The sequence below is a fragment of the Tympanuchus pallidicinctus genome, unplaced genomic scaffold, assembly GCF_026119805.1.
Source record: "Tympanuchus pallidicinctus isolate F22 unplaced genomic scaffold, pur_lepc_1.0 scaffold4, whole genome shotgun sequence".
NCBI lineage: Eukaryota > Metazoa > Chordata > Aves > Galliformes > Phasianidae > Tympanuchus > Tympanuchus pallidicinctus.
Genome location: NW_026294758.1, coordinates 13,378,326 through 13,398,016, shown reverse-complemented (window position 1 = coordinate 13,398,016; position 19,691 = coordinate 13,378,326). Strand labels below are relative to the sequence as shown.

Below are 19,691 nucleotides of genomic sequence, written 5' to 3'. Positions count from 1 at the left end.
TAGTTCCTGGGGTTATCCTATTTACCCTTTTTAAAAATGAGTGTGAAGTTGCCTGTTTTCCTGTCACCAAGGACTTCATCTGACCACTGTGACTTTTCGAATATCTTTGACAGTGGCTTGGTTTCTGTGTCAGTCTCCTTCAGGACTTTGGGGTACATCTCACTGGGACTCATTTTCTTACAGATGTGACCGCAGAAGGTCACAAACCTGATCTTTGCTTACAGTGGGAGGGACCTGTCCTATTGTTCACTAAGGTGGATACACCTTTTTGGACAATGCTTTTCTGATTGATGTACCTGTAGAAGCTTTTCTTATCCTTCTTTACACCCCTTTCCAAGTCCAGTTCTAATTGGGCCTTAGCCTTCCTGACTCCATCCCTACACAGCCTAGCAGCATCCCTATACTCCTTCCAGCTTATCTGTCCTTGCTTTCACTGCATGTGCATTTCCTTTTTGCTCTCCAGACTGACCTGCAGATCCCGGTCAGCAATGTCTGTCTCTTGCCTTCCTTTTCTGACTTCCTACACCTGGATATGGAGAGCTTTTGTGCCCTGAGGAAAGCTTTCTTAAAGATCTGCTGGCTATGCTGTGCTTCCTTGTCCTTGAGGACAGTTTCCCAGGGGATTTTGTTGACTAACTCTCTGAAGAGCTGCAAATTGACTTTCCTAAAATTTAGCATCCTGAATTTACTCTTCGTCCCGTACCCCTCAGAATTGTGAACTACCGTTGCATGATATCTGCAGCCCACGCAGCTTCCTCATGTCACCAGTCAGTTTACTTGCATTGATAAGCAACCTGTGCAGTATTACATCTCCTCTGGCTGGGCTGTGTGTTGCCTGTCTTTATTTCAGGAGCCTCCTGAATTGCCTACAATGACAAAACAGACTGGGTTATTTTAGGTTTGTCATAAAGTAATTCCGTTGATACATCTGATCACTTTCAACAGAGAGAAAGAGATACAAATACTTCAAATCCTTACAGAGATGCTCTAAATATTCAGTTTCAATTCCTGCATACCTCTTTCTTGCCATCCCTCATTATACATCACTGCATACATGCAAACATGTAGTGTTACAGCTTGATCTGTATTGCATTCATTATGCTTTTATGGAAAAGAACACAGAAAGAAGTGCAGTTTCTAGCTATTTATCTAGCTATCCCTTGTAATCGCATTCTTCTGAGGGGTTAGGTGGAGAGTGCACATGTCTGGGTTCAGATCTTCAATTTCAGAGGTAAGATCGAAGATAACCTTTAATTTCCAGAATTCCAGCCACTGTGTTACATATTTCCTCGTGGCTTTAAACAGCAATGCCTGTTTAACTTGTGTTGACTGTGTTCGCTGTACTGCTCCTTTTAGCTGTAAGCATAGGAAAGCCTAAGGAGGAAGGAGGAAGTGCTACAGTAGCAGCTATCATAATGTTCATTTCTATTCTAAATATAATTAACAGTTTTTATGGAATCTGTTGTCTTTCATGCTATAAACAAAAATGGGATAAAAGTAGTGTTTCTCTTGTTCTTGCAAGTAACTGTATATATAAATAGTGTGATGCTCGTGTTGTGCTAAGTGCTTCAGTCGTTAAATTTAAATCCAGAAGGCAGTGACTTGGCAGCACAAGACAAGCAAAAACTATCCAGATTGAACTGATTCTGCTTGATAAGGAAGTTCTATGACAAATCAGTAAGTCAGATACTGCAGTGGTGTCCTACAGATCTGCTGGTTTCTTCACTCTGTCAGATGAGGCCCAGACCTTAACATAGTTTTGCAGCGCAGCCAATTCAGTTAGATATTAGAGGTCTGCAAAAGTGTTTGTGTCTAGTTAGAAGCTAGTTCATGCATAATACATTTCTTCAGGAACAAAGCAAAATATTTTTCTTTTCAAATGCAGTATGAGTCACTTCTACTGTGTATTTAACAAGCCTTTCTCAGTACAAACACTGAAAAACATGTTGAGATTTGTTAGATTATTAAAAGGGGAAGAGGTATGAATGTTTTCTTCTGAAAGAATAGTACAAGCATTATAATGAGATACATGTAAAAGTTAAAAAAAGAAATAGAATGCATAGCTTTTCAGATTCCACCTGTATCAAAATTGTGATTGATTGATTGATTGATTAAATTGACTTCTTTGTCAATAAAAATACGGGGTGACCTCATTGCAGCCTTTCAGTACCTAAAGGGAGCCTACAAACAGGAGGGGAATCTACTTTTTGAAAGGGTTGACAGCTGAGGATGAGGGGAAATGGTTTTAAGTTGAGGGAGGGAAGGATTAGGTTGGATGTCAGGGGAAAGTTCATTGCAAAGAGAGTGGTGAGGTGCTGGAACAGGCTGCCCAGAGAGGCTGTGGATGCCCTGTCCCTGGAGGTGTTCAAGGCCAGGTTGGATGGGGCCCTGGGCAGCCTGGTCTGGTATTAAATGGGAAGGTTGGTGGCCCTGCCTGTGGCAGAGGGGTTGGAGATTCATGATCCTTGATGTCCCTTCCAACCCTGACCGTTCTGTGATTCTGTGATTCTGTGTATCTGTAAAACTAGCATGTAGAATCATTTACTGACAGTGGTCTGGTCTCTCATTTGAAATGCAGTCTGTAAGCAAGTGTGGATTCAGTATTTAAGGCTAAATTGCTTTATTATTAACAATAATTAATATGTGTTATTAAAAACATAGGGCATTGCAAAACAATGATGATAATTCCTAAAGAAATAAGATGTACTGTAGCAAAAACCATGAATGGCAAGAAAACTGTGACCAAGATGTTATCTCTTTCTTCTTTATTTGTGCTGGATAGTTGTAGGAGAGGTCCCATCCAGTCGTGCAAAGAGGATGTTGATAAAGAAGGCAGGCAAAGGGAAAGCTCCACAGTGGAAGGCATGGAAAATGGGACTTAGAAAACAGACAATTCTCAGGCATTAGGATACTTAAAATAATCTTTTGTGATAGTGTTTCTTAACTGTGTTTTGTCTGGGGAAACTGAAGATGGTGCTTGCAAAATTGTTCTGTTGCAATATCTAAATGAAGCTTTCTTCTTAGTATTTTTCTGTGTAGGTTTTCCCATCTCAGACTATTCTTTGGTTCTGAGGCTCTAAAATGCCATGGGGAATCACATGCTTTGATAGAATGTCAGATGAACAAAAAGATACAGGGATTCCAGAAACTGGAACATGCAGTAAATGGGAGGTGGCAAGTAAGATTGCAACTGCAAAAAATGTAATATGTGATTAGAATTGTACCAGAACAGCATAACATTGTTCTTCTCCAACATTATAGTAACATGCATTTATTAAAATGTATATATTTCTTAGGTTATTCAAAAACTACAGTGACTGTAGACAGGGTTTAGCAGAATTGAAAAGCTCAGTTCGAAGATGTTTGCTTAGTTTCCAAGAAGTTGCATTTAATTATGAAGAAAATGTGATTCTCATAACAACTTATACTAGGTGTACAAATTGATATTTTGGAGGTCCTCAGAAGAAGATGCTTGTTTAATCATTAAGATCTTGCTGATCAATAACTGAATCACAAAATCCAGAACACCCCATTTTCTGATATATGTAAAAACACTCTGTATTTAGTTCTGTAAATAAAAACCCTATTCTCATGGTACATCTTCCAGTACATTAACCAGATTTCTGCTGTTTGGACAATATAAACATCTATAGTAACATCTAGAAATAACACAAATTCTGAATATGTCACAGTAGATTTCAATATGTCATTAAGCAGAAGGAATTCCTAAAGCTGCCTTCTTGGCTTTCTCCATGTCAAGTGAGGAGAAGCAATGCTGTGAAATAAGACATCCCTACATGTACAAAGTACTCTTGTTGAAGGAGAGTGAGGGATTATATCTTGATTCAAAATTCTTTGAATCAGTATTCAAAGATGGAAAGTGAAAATTCTTTCCGTTTTTTAATTGAGTTATAGTCTTCATTTTGAACAGTCTAATGAGGCCAGAATTTGGTCTTTTAAGATTAATTTTTGCATATAGGAAAACTGCGTTCACAGTGTCATTTGATGCTGTCAAAAATATGACTGGCCTTTATTTTATAAGAAAAAAATATAATGGCCATAAAAAGAAAATATTTAATTTCAGCTTCTGCTTTTTCTGGCATGAAATAAGAAACATCTGCAGGACTCATTAGCTCATAGCTGAACAATATATTAGCCTAAGTCAGCAATAAGCAGTAGATTAACCCAGTCCTCACTGAGGGTGTCATTGAGTTCAGTCTTAGTTACATTGAAACAACAGACCCTGACCAATGTAGCATAAACAAAGTAACTAAACATGTCAATCAGAATCCAAATTATGGATATTTCCAAAACATCAGTATGTTCCATCACTTGCCCTCTCAGGGTAGAAGAAGGGGTTTGAGTATTTTAAAATAATGAGTAATCCAGGATTAAATAATACTGTTTCAAGTACTGCAACTGAATATATGAATACCCAAACACCATGAAATAAAAAGTTTCCTAAAATAAGGAGTGTGAACAATAAATTGGCAGACTGTGAGTCTTGATACAGTTTGGGATTGGAATGTGTTAGGCATTTATTTCATATGACTTTCATTTCAATGCAGAAAGAATTAAATTATACTTCCTCTGGCCCTGGTGAAGTCAAGGCAGTAGCAATAGTTATGGAGACAGATCCAAACATTTTTTGGGGAAAATAAATCCTAAAATTACCGTTTAACATGATTAATCAGGATTGTGTTATATGGCATATTTTTGTATACAGTTTTGTTTGCTGCTACATTTAATTTCATACTCGGTTTGTAACAAACAGTATTGTATCCATTTGTCTCATGAGCACTGTTTGTTCAAAAATTATCTACAGTAGCTTCACTGTTCTTCTTGATTTGGCAGTCCTAAATGACAGCTCTGTTTGCTGCCGACCATTTGCCTTTGTTTGCAAATGGCTGCATCAGTTCTGTGGAGCTGACTGTCTCGTGAGGCATGTGAATTTACTTCATGGCTTTGTCCCGCATAAGAAGAAAGCCACGTGTCCTGTGATAAATTCACTTATCTTGGTGGAGCAGTTCTCCCTGGAATCTAAGAAGCGTTCTCATTGCATACTTGAAGAGCAGAGATCTGGAGGGTGACTTATTCAGTGTAATATATCTGTACCTTTATACACTGTTGACTGCTGAATCTGGATAAGAAAGGGCCAATTTAGCTTTATAAACACAGATTTGTTTTTATGTCATTACCCAGCGTGTGGTACGTGAAACACAGTGGCAGCAATCTGTCTGGTGAGAATAGGAACAGAAATGAGAATGTGATTAATAGAAAACCAGAGTGCAGTGCAGTGAAACATAATGGCAGTGGCCTACCTGGTGAGAACAAAGTGTTGAAGAGAGCGTGATTAAAAAGAGCAAAAAGCAGCCTGGCAAAACAGCACAAGGGAAGGGGAGGAAACTGATTCCAATAGTTCAAGTGAAACTAAGAAACATTATTAAGTCTTGCTGATTAGTAAGTGGCACATGTAATTCGTAGAAGTGTGTAATTTGTAGGACTATATAATTACAATCTTTTCAGTACCAGATTTGTTTTCTGTATTTAAATGCTTATACTCAGTGCTTCCCTATTTTGTGTCTATCACCTGAGTAACAGAAATCCCTAACCCTGATTTCTGATTAATTCTAGCGCTTCTAGTTCTGGTAGCACTTCTGAGGTGTTGATTTACTCTTTTTTGGTATTTTCATAACATTGATGAAATTTAAGTATAAAAACTGGTAACTTAATCCGGATCAGTTTTAACAGCGTTACAAGAAGAAGCAAATTAACGTTCATTATTCCTCTATGTCTAGGAACCTCATCGACTGTAATACTTACTCCTATTATAAAAAATAAGTGGGTGAGATGACAGAGAAGAAACTGTCTGACAAGCAACAAAAATCATTTTTAGAACTTTGTGTAAATATAGCTTGCTGATCAGAAAGCCATGGAGCAAGTATGGACACTGATTTTGAATTCAGCCACACAACATAATCTTTGGCATGAATGCCACTGGATGTTGCAAACTGTACATAGGATTGTTCAGAGTGAAAGATCAACAGTGATCTGTGTAAAAGGAAGAGAGTGAATGTGACTGTGCATTTGAACAAAGCGCACGGCTGTGTGATTCAGTGTGATGAAAACCCACAGAGAAGCTGAACATAGAAACAGAGCTTCCTATTAATTTTTCAGTACTAATACTGGAAAGATGAGTAATATGAAACCTTATAATATTTTGAAATTGTAGAATCGTTTAGGTTGTAAAAGGTCCTTGAGGTCAGGTCCAACCATCAGCTTGATGCTACCTCTAAACCATGTCCCTTATAGTGCCACATCCAAATGTCTCTTAAATACCTCCAGGAAGAGCTACTCCACCAACTCCTGGGCAGCCCATTCCAATGTCTAATGATCCCTTCTATGAAGAAATACATCCTAATACCCAATCTGTACCTTTCCTGCTGCAACTTTGGTGCATTTCCTTGTGTTCTGTCTTACCTGTAGTAATTAAAAAAAATAACAACATTGACAATTACTAAATCTTCTAGCATGCCTCAAAAACAGTGGATTAACAATGATAAGTTCTAGATTGTTAAAGACCATCTTTAGCACATTTTTGAAAGGTGGGTACTTGGTTAACATATTGATAGGCACAGTGGACATTATGACAGCAGTATTCTTACTGAAAAAATAAAGGAAAAAGTATCCTCAGATAATGCTACAAGGTGCTGACAACCTGTATATTTAATTTTATTGCAAAGCAGCAGCAGACAGCAAGCTTATTCTTGCAGTGGCCAAGGCAGACCATGGGGAATGTGTGACCTGAGAGACTTAAAAGCACCTTGTTCAATCTCCTGCTTGTTGTAGGAGAGCTGAAAGAACTTTGGTACTCGCACAGCCTAGGGATTTAGTGTCACTTGCATCAGAGAGAGGAAACAAATCCCAAAGTAGTGATGCAAACAATTTGTGAAAATGATTCACAGATAATAATTGAAGATACACACAGCATGCAGAAAAAAAAGAAACATGGAAGTTCATAGTAGGTTATAAAATAGACCCTAATTTATGTGCAGGATTTTCATTTGGAGATTTTTAGAAAAGTAATATGTACTTTTAATTATAAAAATAAAAATAGAACAATATTGATTTCACTAAGTGGTGCAGAACAAACAATTCAGAAAACAGACAAGTAACCCTTTAAAATCTTAAAGGTGACTAAGAAAGAAAGACCAAAAGGCTTGTAGAAGATATAGGAGAGAAGATGTATACAGAAATCTTTTTGTTGTGCTTGATTTCAGTTAACTGGTTTCGTTTTTATTAATAATAACAATTCACTGTTACGTTCTTTCCTCCTTAATGGTACTAGGAAAAAACAGCTGCCATTCATTAGTTTGTACGATGTTTCTAAATCTGGAAATTGAATGATGTCAACTGCTCACTTTTAAGCAACGTATAAGAAAAAAAAGGGGAAATAAGCTCATTAAATTGGGTTATTCCCTCCCCTGAGGATCACAGAAGATTCTGTCAGTATTAAAACAAACAAACAAACAAACAAAAAAATCTTCAGCTACTGATGTTCCCTAAACTTCAGAGGTTGTGCATGGCATGAAGGCTCAAGGTTTTTTCAGTATAGCATGTTTTGGAAAACATCTAGAGTTTCATTACATTCTCATTCTCTGAGGTATGCTTTTGTCATGGGAATATTGGAAGCAGAATTTATAAGATTGCTTTCTGCTGGGAAACCTTGACTTAATTAGGGAGAAATTGTCCTTCTGCCATAAGATTGGATTTTGTATTGCATAGTCCGAACTCCAGTGTTTTGGTGGGGTTTGTATCTGTGTTATATAGGTCCGAATTGGCCTTCGGTGAGTCAGAGGCTATTTAAAAATTTCTCAACCTGGAAGACAGTGTGCAGTTAAAGCATAGGCAGTGGAAGGTAATATAAATGTGTATTTGATTGATTTATTTCAGGTAACCAGGAGACAATAAATTCAGTCACTCACTTTTACATTTATAAAGTGGATCTCACGTAAAGACTTTTGTGTGGTACAAAGAATCAATAGGATGATACGTTAGTGAAGGAAATTCAGTCAAATATTGGCTGTTTTGCTCTAAGCATTGAATTCAGATTGCCATCAGACATTTTGCTCTGTCAGCTTAAAGCAGGAGGGCATGTATGTCTGTGTCTGTCTTTTTAAAAACATATGTATATATTTAAAATTATATATATATATATCTTTATAATATGTATATCTATATAAATCTATTTCTCTCTATATATAGTGCATGCTATTTTGTCCTTTTCATGCAGAGCCATGGCTAAAACTTGCTAGTTTAAGGCATTAAATATTTATGAAGTGGAAGAATTTGCTCACCTGATGAATATTTCATCATTACATTTTTTATTTCTATTTTTTGAATATATCTTATAGTTAGTCATAATAATCTTTGATGCAGAAACTCCTTGCAGATTGTTGTAGATAGTAATTAACACAGACTTTAAAATACATAATTTAATTTAAAATATAGTATTCTAATGAATTCTTAAGGGAATTATTTTCTGTTCAATTAAGTCATCAGAAGATTCCCAGTGAGAACAATATATTGGAGGATAAAAAAAACAACGCAGTTTGACAAAATATTTTGGGATTACTTTTTGTCTGCTATTTAAATCAGTGGAGTTCTTTAAAATTACTTTGTTATTAGATATTGGTATTAGATAATCTTTTGTATTTATGTTAATGATATTGTAATAATGTTAAGTAATTGAAAATGCATTAAAACTATTTCTGCACTGGATGCATTTTGCTTGTCCATCTTTAGACCTGAACTTTTTTACATGCATATGAACTGGAAAATGCCATGGGGTCTGTGCAAATTATTCATGAATGTGAGTTAACTTCAGAAGGAATTTCTGACTTTAAAAACCAACAAGTATATCTTTGACCTAAAAACTAATAGAAACAAAGTTGAACCTAAAAACTTGAGAAAATATTCATGAAAAGATATTAATGAAGTTCATTTTCATTTTTGTGAGTCAGTGTGTACTGGTGTCTAACTTTGAAGTTAAAAAAAACAACAACAATATTCAAAGTCTTTTAAATTAAAATACATTTTTTCCTTTGCCTCTAAAAAGGGCTGAAAATAAAATGAGGTATTTTGCCAAAAGCATGGGATTTTAAACTGACCAGCACAAAACATGAACAGTTTTTCAAATGAACTATTTATTTTCCTATAGGGTGAGTGGAAAGCATACAACAGAAGACTATTCTTTAGTTTCTGCCCTGAAGAAAGCAATTCATGTTAGGGAAGATGGAGTAATTTCTTTATTCAGTATGCACTTCTATAAAAAAATGAACTACATTCCAGCCAAGGCTATCTCAGTAGTTCCTCAAAGTTAACAATGTAAATATCATCAGAAACATATAATTAAATCATTTAAATGAACATTTAAAAGTTTCAAAGGAACATTAGATATGAAGGCTAGGAAGAATATGGAAGCAGTAGGGATTTTTCCATCACTGTTTTTGTAATTGGTCTTTTTAATGTAATGTAATTTTAATTCTAGTAATGATAAAATGGTGTTCTACATGTCACAAAATATGCGTTAGAGAGCAATGTAAAACAATGTGAGGAGATTGAAAGATAGCAAATACAGGGGAAAAAAAATTGAGCTGTGGAAATATAGTTTCTTCTCTCCCATTGCAAACCCTTCTGCTAAGTGCACTTCAAATACATTGTGATTCATAGAATCATAGAATTAGGAGGTTTAAAGGAAATTCTGGGTCAATCTGGCCCAGCCTGTACTTCAGAAGGACCACGTTGAGCAGGGTACGTAGGCCCTCTTCCAGGAGGTTTTTGAAGATCTTGAGGAAGACAACAGCTTCTCTCATCCCTTAAGAAGAATGCAAAAGTTTTTTTAAATATAGATATTTAAGAAATCAATATTAATTATGGAATATTAAGAAATATTCCAGAAATACCCATTTCTGGAACCCAGAATGATGAGCATGTTAAGAGCCCAAGTAAGAGATAATAGAGGATCAGAGATAAGATTAATAGTCACAGTCAGAGGCCGAGAGCATGATATGGCTTCATCTGTACACTTCGCTCTTCCACGTGCTCAGAAGCAAAGATCAAAATATCAATTTGCATTATTCTGACTTAAACAGATCAAGTAAAACACATTTTGCAGTATCTCAAGTGCTGAAGGGAACATGCTGTATGAGTAATAATCTTGCTTTTCTGATGGGCTGCAATGGCCCATCATTCATCATGGTCATTGTCATGTGCCAGGGCTACAGCGATGTGCAGTGAAGTGAATATGTAGCGGTGATGTTTGGCTCCATCAAACATCATTTCAAACTTGGTAGAGCAACGAGGGGTTTTGCTATTTGTTTAAAACATGGAAGAAGGGAAGACCAAAAGGGATGAAGGACAGATTTTTAACATGTTTCACCAGAGCACAGCTGCTCTTATTTCTTAAAGAGGAAGGTTGGGATTGTTTTTGAGCTGCAGCCATTGGAGAGGTGCTGTGTCCTCTGAAAACACTGCTTCTGGTAGAAAGTGCATGGAAAAGTAATAAATCTACTCTGAGGAACATAAGCAAAACTAGGGGAGAGATGTCTTCAGAAAGTCCACATACTCAGAATGAAAAAAAAAAGTCTTGAAAAAACACAGATCAAAATCAGTAGGGTGGATTCCTACTCTAATGAAAATTGAAAGGCATGGAGAAGAGCTGGGGTGCTGACTGACAGCTGCTGTGAAAATGATTCCTACTGGGGTGAAGTCAGAGAAACTGATAAACATTTGACTTCTAGTTGCTTTATTCATTTAAGATAAAAGAAAAATCAATGTAATTGTCTTCATTTATTCACATGAAAATGAAGTCTTGAGAAGTCTTTTCTTTTCCTGAAATATTAAGACTAGTAATTATGTAGTTTAAATATATAGATACGAATTAAGAGAAATGCGTAGTTTCTTAGAAGAGTGGTGAAACATCACCCCAATGTATTTTTATACTTCATATCACCATGTTCTCTCTTGGCCTGTCTTACATTGTGTATCAAAGCCACTTTAGTGCCAGCAACCGAGGAAAAAAACAGTAAATTTTGCTCTTACCTCTAAACATGTTTCTCCTCTGCCATTTCCGCATGTTGATGTGCAATTGTCAGCAAAGAGCTTCTTGTGCTTATTAAAGCCTGTCTAGAAAAAAATAATTTGTTGGAAGTGCTCCCAGCTTAACTGTATTTTAAGGCAGAACAACTGTTCAGGTTTAGTATGGTATCAGATGACAACTTTAGATATACTGCTACTTTGATCGGTCAGAGTCACCATTTTTGCATAGCCATAAGATGACAACTTCTTTGAAATCTAGAGGACAATGATGTTTTATTAAAGCCAGACATTATTAACATTCCACATCTTAGTGTGTGTACCCTCATTGAGTTTGAAGATGACACAAAAGCTGAGTGGTTCAGTTTACATATTGGAGGGAAGAGATGTCATCCACAGAGACTTTGATTGGCTGGAGATGAACTTCTGAATTTCAGAAGGGCCTAGGGCAGAGTGCTTCAACTGGTCAGGGCAAACAGCACAAACACACTGACAGTGAGTGGACTGAGTGCAGTCCTTAGGGGAAGAACTTGAGGGTTCTGTTGAACAGAAATGACCGAGACGTGACCCCGAAGTACGCACTTGCACGCACCATTTGTGAGAAAAACCTTGCTCTTCTTCCTTGCACAGAGAGTGCCAACAATTTCCCAGCTCAAAGTATTCTCAAAAGCAGACCAAACTGCCCTCTTAGATCAGTGCCTGCTGTTCACAGATTTTGCAACCCATTATGCAAAGGAATGGTAAATCTGGTGTGCACCTCTTGCACCTCTGCTTTTGGCACTTCTGCTTTTGAGCTTCTAATATGATGGTTTTGGGTTTTTATTCTTTCTTTTTTCCTTTTTTCTTTCTCATAGAAGAGGAATACCTATAAAATAAGAACTAATGTCATCACTCATTACATTTAATAATTATACACTATTACAATAATAATTTTCAAAAATTCTCCAATCACTAAAAAATTATGCATCAAAATTCCTTTAGAATACACAAAACAACCAAATAAGAAGCTTGAATTGAGTGGCTGAAAAGTGAGAACATGAAATTGTTTGGTTTGGAAAGTGAAGATTTCCATGTGTAATTATGAGGTCATCATCTTGCTTTCAAAAGTGTAACATATGCAAAGAGGTAGATACTTTACTGCAATTACATTTTATATCCTTTTTAGAAATCAATAAATGTCATTAAAATCAGAAGCTTGATTTATGGTCTTATTGAGCTATTTGAGTACACTTGATTTTGAACATAAAAGCTCTAGGATATTTTCTAGTTACTTTCTTTGCTCCTTTGAAACATGCACATCTTCTTGAAATAGTGCATATGGCAGTGTGTGTTTGTGTGTATGCAAAATTGTGTGTGATATTTCAAGCCATGACAGACTGCAACTGGTTTCAGAATTACAGCTTTAAGTACCGTTGTGCCTTTGGCAGTATTTGAAACCTTGGCAGGAGCTGCAACTAATTAAGAAGTGACTAACTGTTTTAAAAACAAATCTTTTTCCTCTGCTTTCCTTTAGCAGAGCATCCTGCCAGATACTTGTCTCTGCATTCATCAGTGGCACTGAATTGACTTTCTTGGTCTGCTAACTTGAAAATGCAAAGACAGGAAACACCAAAATCATTGTCTAATACTGTCTTATGAAAAAATACATAATTCATTCTGCCAAAAATACATTTTGAAACATGAATTTTGGTTTTAAACAAAAGCGCTTCTCTTGATATTTTCAGCACTGTTCTTTGGAAGACATTAATATTCCACATTTTGATCATACCTTAAATTTTGTTAAGATACCCTTTTTTTTTTTTTGTTAGATCTTTATTTCTTGAAACAAAATAATGAAAGAATAGGTGTGTTTTTAGACTTCAAGTTCTTCGTAGATGTAAAACTATGAAGAGTGAAGATTTAAATGCCACAGGCATTTAATAGGAACAGTGGTTCCTAATGAATTGGTTTTGATTAACGTCCATTTTCCAGTCACAGTTTAGTCAGTTTGTAGTGGATGATCACTTTCATGCACTAGTGAGTTTCCTGGTGTCTTCCTTCTTGGTGTTATTTTCTTTTAGACCAGCTGCAAACACACCTTAGCCAACTGAATGCAGAGGGAGGCACTGCCATTCCTGAGGGCCCGTGATTGCCAAAGGATGTACAGTCATTCCAATACTACATTTACTAGACAGAAAAAGAACATACAGTGAAAGAACAAACCCAACCTTCCAGTAAAACTGTGACATGAAACCTCTTACTCACACTAACAGATGTATCTTTGACTGTCATAAATGGCATGTTTTCCAGATTTACTGCCAACCATATTTTAAACTAGCATATATAACTGCAGTCTCATATTTAGCAGAGAAGAAGAAAGGTGTCCTACTTTTAAACTAAAAGAGGATGCAAAGCAGTCTGATATTGGTATGATAATGAATGCTGCACATTTCATTGATAATGCTCAGTACTGCTGAGTGTGGCATAGCAATGACAGCCCCAGTTGCCACATCATCAGTTCGCATTCTGAATGGCATATGAAAGAAAGAGGAGCAAGAGCAGGTAGAGAATATAGAATCATAGAATGGTTTGGGTGGAAGGAGCGTTTGAGATAATCTGTTTCCAACCCCCCTGCCATAGGCAGGGACACCTCGCTCTAGATCAGGTTGCTCACAGCTCCATCCAGCCTGGTCTTGAACACCTCCAGGGATGTGAGATCCACAGCTTTGCTGGGTAACCTGTTCCAGTCTCTCTCCACCCTCACAGTGAGGAATTTCGTCTTAATATCAAGTCTATATCCACCCTCTTCCAGTTTAAAGCCATTTTCCCTTGTGCTATTGCTACATGCCCTTATAAAAAGTCCGTCCCTAGCTTTCCTATAAGCCCCTCTTCAGATAGAACCAGGAAAACTTGAAAATTGGTCTTACCAATTACCTGATCCAGCTTCAGTACAGCATCATCACAAGGTTTGTGTGTTTGTTGTCACTGCTATACACACTGCTCTCAGTTGTAGGAGGCTCACTGATTTTTATTTCAAGCAGTGCCATGAGTGGATGTAAATGCAGACAGACAAATACATTTTGGAAAAATTCTGTTTTCCTTGGGGTTTTTTCCTCCACTTTAATAACTTGGGATGACAGTTATCTTGTAGATACTATATGGAGTTGTAGGCAGTATCTTATGGATAGTTGTGCAGTGGCAGTATCATTGGTCTTTGTGATCTTTGTAGCTCTCTGTGGAGGGGAAGCAGAGGAAGGTGCTGAGCTTTGCTCCAGGAAACTGATGACAAGGCTGGGAATAAGACAGAGTTGCCAGGGAGCAGTCAAACTGGGAACTGGGAAACATTTCTGTTCCATGAAAGTGGTCAGACCAGGGAATAGACTTAGAGATGTGGTGGATACCCCACGCCTGTCGGTGTTCAAGAGACATCTTCCCCACTAATATCATGCAGTAATATTGTTTCCCAAATGTGCATGGGATTTTCTCCAAGTTAAAAGCTAACATTAGTGCTGCTTTATGTTAATTTTATCTTCAGTGCATTACAAGGAGAAGAAAAACATTCTTAAAAACACTTTAAAGCTGCAGGGTGCTTTATCATAGGATCATGTACTACTGCTGTCATCACTATGGCAGCTGTTTGGGAAAGTCTTTATCAAATACTCAGCTTCTCTGTGCTAAGGGGGACTAAACTTTTCTGACTGTGATTCTTTGCCCAGCACAGTGAGTCACCAGCTGGCTGACAAAGTGATTCCAGCTGACTTTATAAGCCACACCTCTGAAATAAGTAAAGAAGTAAATTATGAATAATTACTGTGGAGCTGACTCACTGCATAAACAGTGAGTTCAAAATAACTTCAAGTTTTAAATCACCGATGATGGATGAAAAGAGGCATTGTGTAGGAAATGTTTGGCTTGGTAATTTAGTGCATTTACTTAACTATCAGAAAGTAGAGTGTTGACATTGCATCTGACATGGTATGATAATGCAAAAATAGTTTGTTATTTGAGTACTCCGTAGATCATTGAAAGGCTTTTTTGTTTTGTTCTTTGTTTTTTGCTTTTTAATATAGTTTGTCAAGCTATGTGGCATGAAAGAAGTCCTGCCACATACAGGACTTTTAATTTGATGAAAAAGGAAGTGTGCCTGAAGTACAAACAAATTCGTAACTGTATTTTAACATTTGTTTCTTTACTACACATCTTTATTTCCTGTCCAGGGTCAAGAAATATATTACTATCAACTAGAAGTAGGTCTTTTGACTTTAAAAGCAATTCTGAACTCCTGCTGTCATGTAACTTAGCATGCCATTTAGGCTACATTTGTTTATTTTCATTGCTGACACCTGTTTATTCATACAGGAAGGGTCTTGGATTTAAATATGTTAGTCAGTGACAATATACACTGAATAGTTCTAGTCTCACTGAAGGTTACAACATTCTTTCTTAAATAGGTGAAATACATAAAAGGCATGTGATCTTCATTTGGGTTTAAGATTGTAAAGACTTTCATTGTCCTGCACTTTTTTTCTAGAAAAAAAAAAAAAAGAAACTGCCATGTTATGGTTATCTGTAAGAGAATTCAGTTCCTAGGGAAAAGAAATGAACATAATCTGCTCCTGAAAGACCCTAAACCAGCAGTAAGATAGTAAAAAAATAATTAAACAAGCAAAGAAGTAACATTGTCTAACTTTCTTGGCTGAATAATTTATTTCAGCTGAGATTCTGCTATCCTATTTTATTTAGATGTGTGCCTAAGTGCAGAGTGATTCCATCAAAACAACCATCAGGGTCATAATAGAATCTAGTTTTGAATTGCTAATATTAGTGTTCATCCCAGTAATCAATTCTACAAATAATGCTCAAATAGCATTCTGAAAAACAGTTGTTACTGGACTAAATATTCTTTGTATAATTGAATGCTTTTGTTTAACCAGTTTTAATGGAGCATCACTAATGTTTTTTACTATTTTTTACTCAAGCATTAACTCCACTTGCAGATCATGTAGATTTTTGTCATTTGCAGAATTTTATATCTGAGCTTTTACCATGTCTAGTCTTCTCTGCCATTGTTAACCTAGGAAGTATTAGCATACTTTATTTAGATTATAGTTCATTCATTTACTTCTGATTTCTCCCTCAAGATTTAAAAACTCAGTTTCTTTTCATGGTTAGCTGTCCTGTTATTTAATTAATGATGTATTTTACTAGTTTAAAAACAATAGACTGGTATTTTTCCTCCTTTTATTGCTGTGAAATCTTTGCACTCCTTTTATTGCTGTGAAATCTTTGCACTTACAAACACATTTTACTTAAGTAAGTGTATAATAAAAATCACGTCATCGTAAAATTTAAAAGCTTAGTGTGATCATTTGTCCATACACACCTGATGGTTGATGACTAGCTTCTAAGTAGACATCTAAACATCAAATTAGGAGTTACAAAAGAGAAAGGTTAACCAGTTAAGCACCATGTTTAGGCCTTTTCAAGTTACATGCTTTGCAGAGCATTCAGTTGTAGCCTACTTATATTTGAACACTAACTTGTAGAAATAAAAACCATTTATTTACCTCAGGAAACTTTAGTCTGAGGCATAGTTGGCTGGTGCAACAGACTGTAATTCATTATTTTCTATCAATTGGATTTGACAGCCCCTAGGACACCACGCTATTTTGCAATTAGCAAAAACTGATGTATTCAGTGTCAATGCAACATACAATTGCTTACAGAACGTTTTACTAAATTAGCCAAGATTGATTGATGTCAAATGCAGTAGGTGTGTGGTGATGAGCTACTCACTGTCACAGGGTCTCTTATGTCTGATGAAATTTCCCTACAGATGTTTTGCCTTAACATGACACACGGAGTAATAGCGAAGGCAAAGAAGTCTATTTAAAAAGAATGGTACTGATTTTTGAGAAAATGTTTGAAATCTTCATCTGTGCCATATGCAAGCTCTGAGGCCATCCATCAGTGTGCCAGAGTGCTTCTGCAGTTGTAGGAACATTGTCTTCACAATCTGCCAGGAAATGAGTAAGCTGGCAGAAAAGAGGGCTTCTTTGGAATGTTTGTGTGGAACTGATTCTACAATAAATCAAACAGAGGCAGCTTACATTTAAACTGACAATAGAAGAGAATGTTTAAAAGAGACAAAATATGATATGATAGATTTGTTTAGTACCTTAGGAGGGTATCTATATCATATTTATAGGGAATCCTCTCAGGCCTCATGGTGCTTTTAGAGGTGAGAAATGTTTGACTGTTGCTTTCTCTGTCATTGAAAACTTCTCAAGACTGTGAGAAGACCGTTTTTATGATGCATGTGTATATAACATACTGACTGCAAGAAGACAAGAAATTAAGTCACTGGTGTACTTCTAAAATACAGTTTTACTGTGAATATGTCTTTTATTTGAGTATGTGTAGTATAGTAGATAGTCAGTAGTCACAGGTTCTTTCTGGTGGTAGCTTAAGGCAATTTGATGGTTACCTCTCACAAAAAGGGAAAGGTTCTGCAAGACACAAGATGCATGTTATTGCTTGTCTTTGACAACAAACAGCTGGACTGGAGAATCGAATGGGCATTCCATCCATCATTCTGTAAGGAAAAACAAACAGACAAAATTCAAAAATTTCTCAGCTGTAATTTCAGAGTCAATGGACCAATACTGGATACATAAGCTTAACTTGATGGCGAGATGCAAAAAAGATATTTCTGTCATCCTAAGACATCTTTGTTAGCTAACCAAAACACTGGTCCCACAGCCGTGTTTTAGAAGTCTTCACCTTTAAAACTACACCATTTTTAACATCAACCACACTCAGATTATCAAACTACATGAACAGTTTTTCATAGTGTTTTATTGTTGATATACTAAGAAAAGATAAATAATATAAAAATTAGTGCGATTTGGATTTCTTCATCTCTTTTTTTTTTTTTTTTTTCTCTCCCTCCCTTTCCTTCCACCAACCCTGCCCCACCCCCACTCTCCCCATTTGCACAGCCTCCACTGAAGAGGAACCAACTTCAGCAGGTATGCATATTTTATTATTACACCTACATCAAGGTGACCATTACTTAAGAGCTGCATTTTGAAACATACATATATATATATATATTAGCCAGTCTTATGTTATAAATAACATGTGCTTAATATCCTTACTAGTTTCCTTTTCTTTTGTGTCTCTTTCCTCTTGGCCATATTTTCTTCAATTTAGAGTCACAAGAAGATAAAATTTGGTGAACATTTTTTCCAGTAGTAGTTTAAAATCTTTCCTGTCACTTGTTCCTTCCGTTGTAATTCTGAGCTGGTGCATGGACCTTAAACAACAGACAAGGTCAGAAGTGATCAAAAGTTAAAAAAATTGGTGTTTTTGTTAGTTTTTAATTTGGCTTTGTACTGGTAAAGCTCAGTCAGCTTCATGACTGACAGCACTGCTTGGGAGCAAGGAGTGAAAGCAGGGAAGGGCAGAGGGTGCAGAAGCATACTGCTCAAAAAAAAAATGTACAGCAAACTGTAGCCTGGATATGTAGCTCAGTGAACTTTTATTTCCATTGACAGACTGCCAAGTAGTGAAAACAGATAACAACACAGTCATAAAAATTAGTTTAGAAGAACCCCAAGAGATGCAAACACATAGTGCTTATGCTATTCCAAAGATTAACTATTTCTAATTAAATGGCAATCCATTAGCTTGGGAGTATTTAAAGAAAAGAAGACATACCGAAGAAGAATGTTGCTAAACAGATTAACATATTTGAAATGGCACTGGCTTGTATAAACTCAGTGAGCTAAAACATCAAATGAACAGGGAGTCACTTTATAGTAGCTTGTTAAAAGAAGTCAAAGTCTCCAGAGTGCCAAAGGCGAAAAGGTAAGAAAAGTGAATAAAGGAAGATAGCAGAGAAGCATTGAATGCTAACTGTTTACAACACTAACCTACGACTTGGGAGCAATATAAGTAACTAGGATATGGTGAAGAATAATAAATGAAAGGATTCAGAACAAAGACAAAAGTAAAGTGTGAGATGAGTAGACTAGTTAAGGATAGCATAGAAGGGGGAAATCGAAATGGAATTCTCAACATGAAGATAATAGCAGAATAGAAAAAAAGCATGACTGAGATGAGGAAGGCCATGCTGAAACAGAAAGGAAGAGCTTTGTGCTGCATAAGACTTAATTAAATGCATCTGAGAAACTCGTCTTCAAATTTGCATGGAAAATACTTTAATAAAAGAGTCAATTGCAAGAGAAAAAAATACATTGGTGCTCACCTGTGTCTTTTTATTTTAAGAAGGAATGAAAGAAGAGTGCCTTGTATTCCCCTCATGCAATGGATTTAAGCATGTACGTTTTGTAGAGAGACATTTGAGGTTTATGTGAATGCACTGTAGTAATGTCCATGGACTTGCTGTGGCTGTACATTGATAATCACTCCTATTGCAACCAGTGGAGTACCTCATAAAGACAGATCTTCCTTTACATTTTTAACGCCACTGTAGATTTTGGTGACAGCCCATATCCACGAATTGGCCAAACTAATTAGACGCATTAGCTGAAAGTGAGTATCAGTAGTTGGACAGAATCCTACAAGTTATGTATTCATGTCTTCTGGAA

At 36.4% G+C, this 19,691-nt stretch overlaps 1 protein-coding gene across 2 annotated transcripts in view; it reads left to right on the top strand.

The window, feature by feature from the left end:
* EDIL3 (EGF like repeats and discoidin domains 3) overlaps nt 1-19,691 on the top strand; it is a 271,818-nt gene that overhangs the window by 98,879 nt on the left and 153,248 nt on the right. Inside the window, exon 3 of one of the 2 annotated variants that reach the window (XM_052700524.1) lies at nt 18,078-18,107. The exons of the other annotated variant lie outside the window; for it this stretch is intronic. Coding sequence (XP_052556484.1) covers nt 18,078-18,107 — 30 coding nt within the window. The remainder of the gene's footprint in view (nt 1-18,077; nt 18,108-19,691) is intronic. 2 annotated transcript variants of the gene reach the window in all.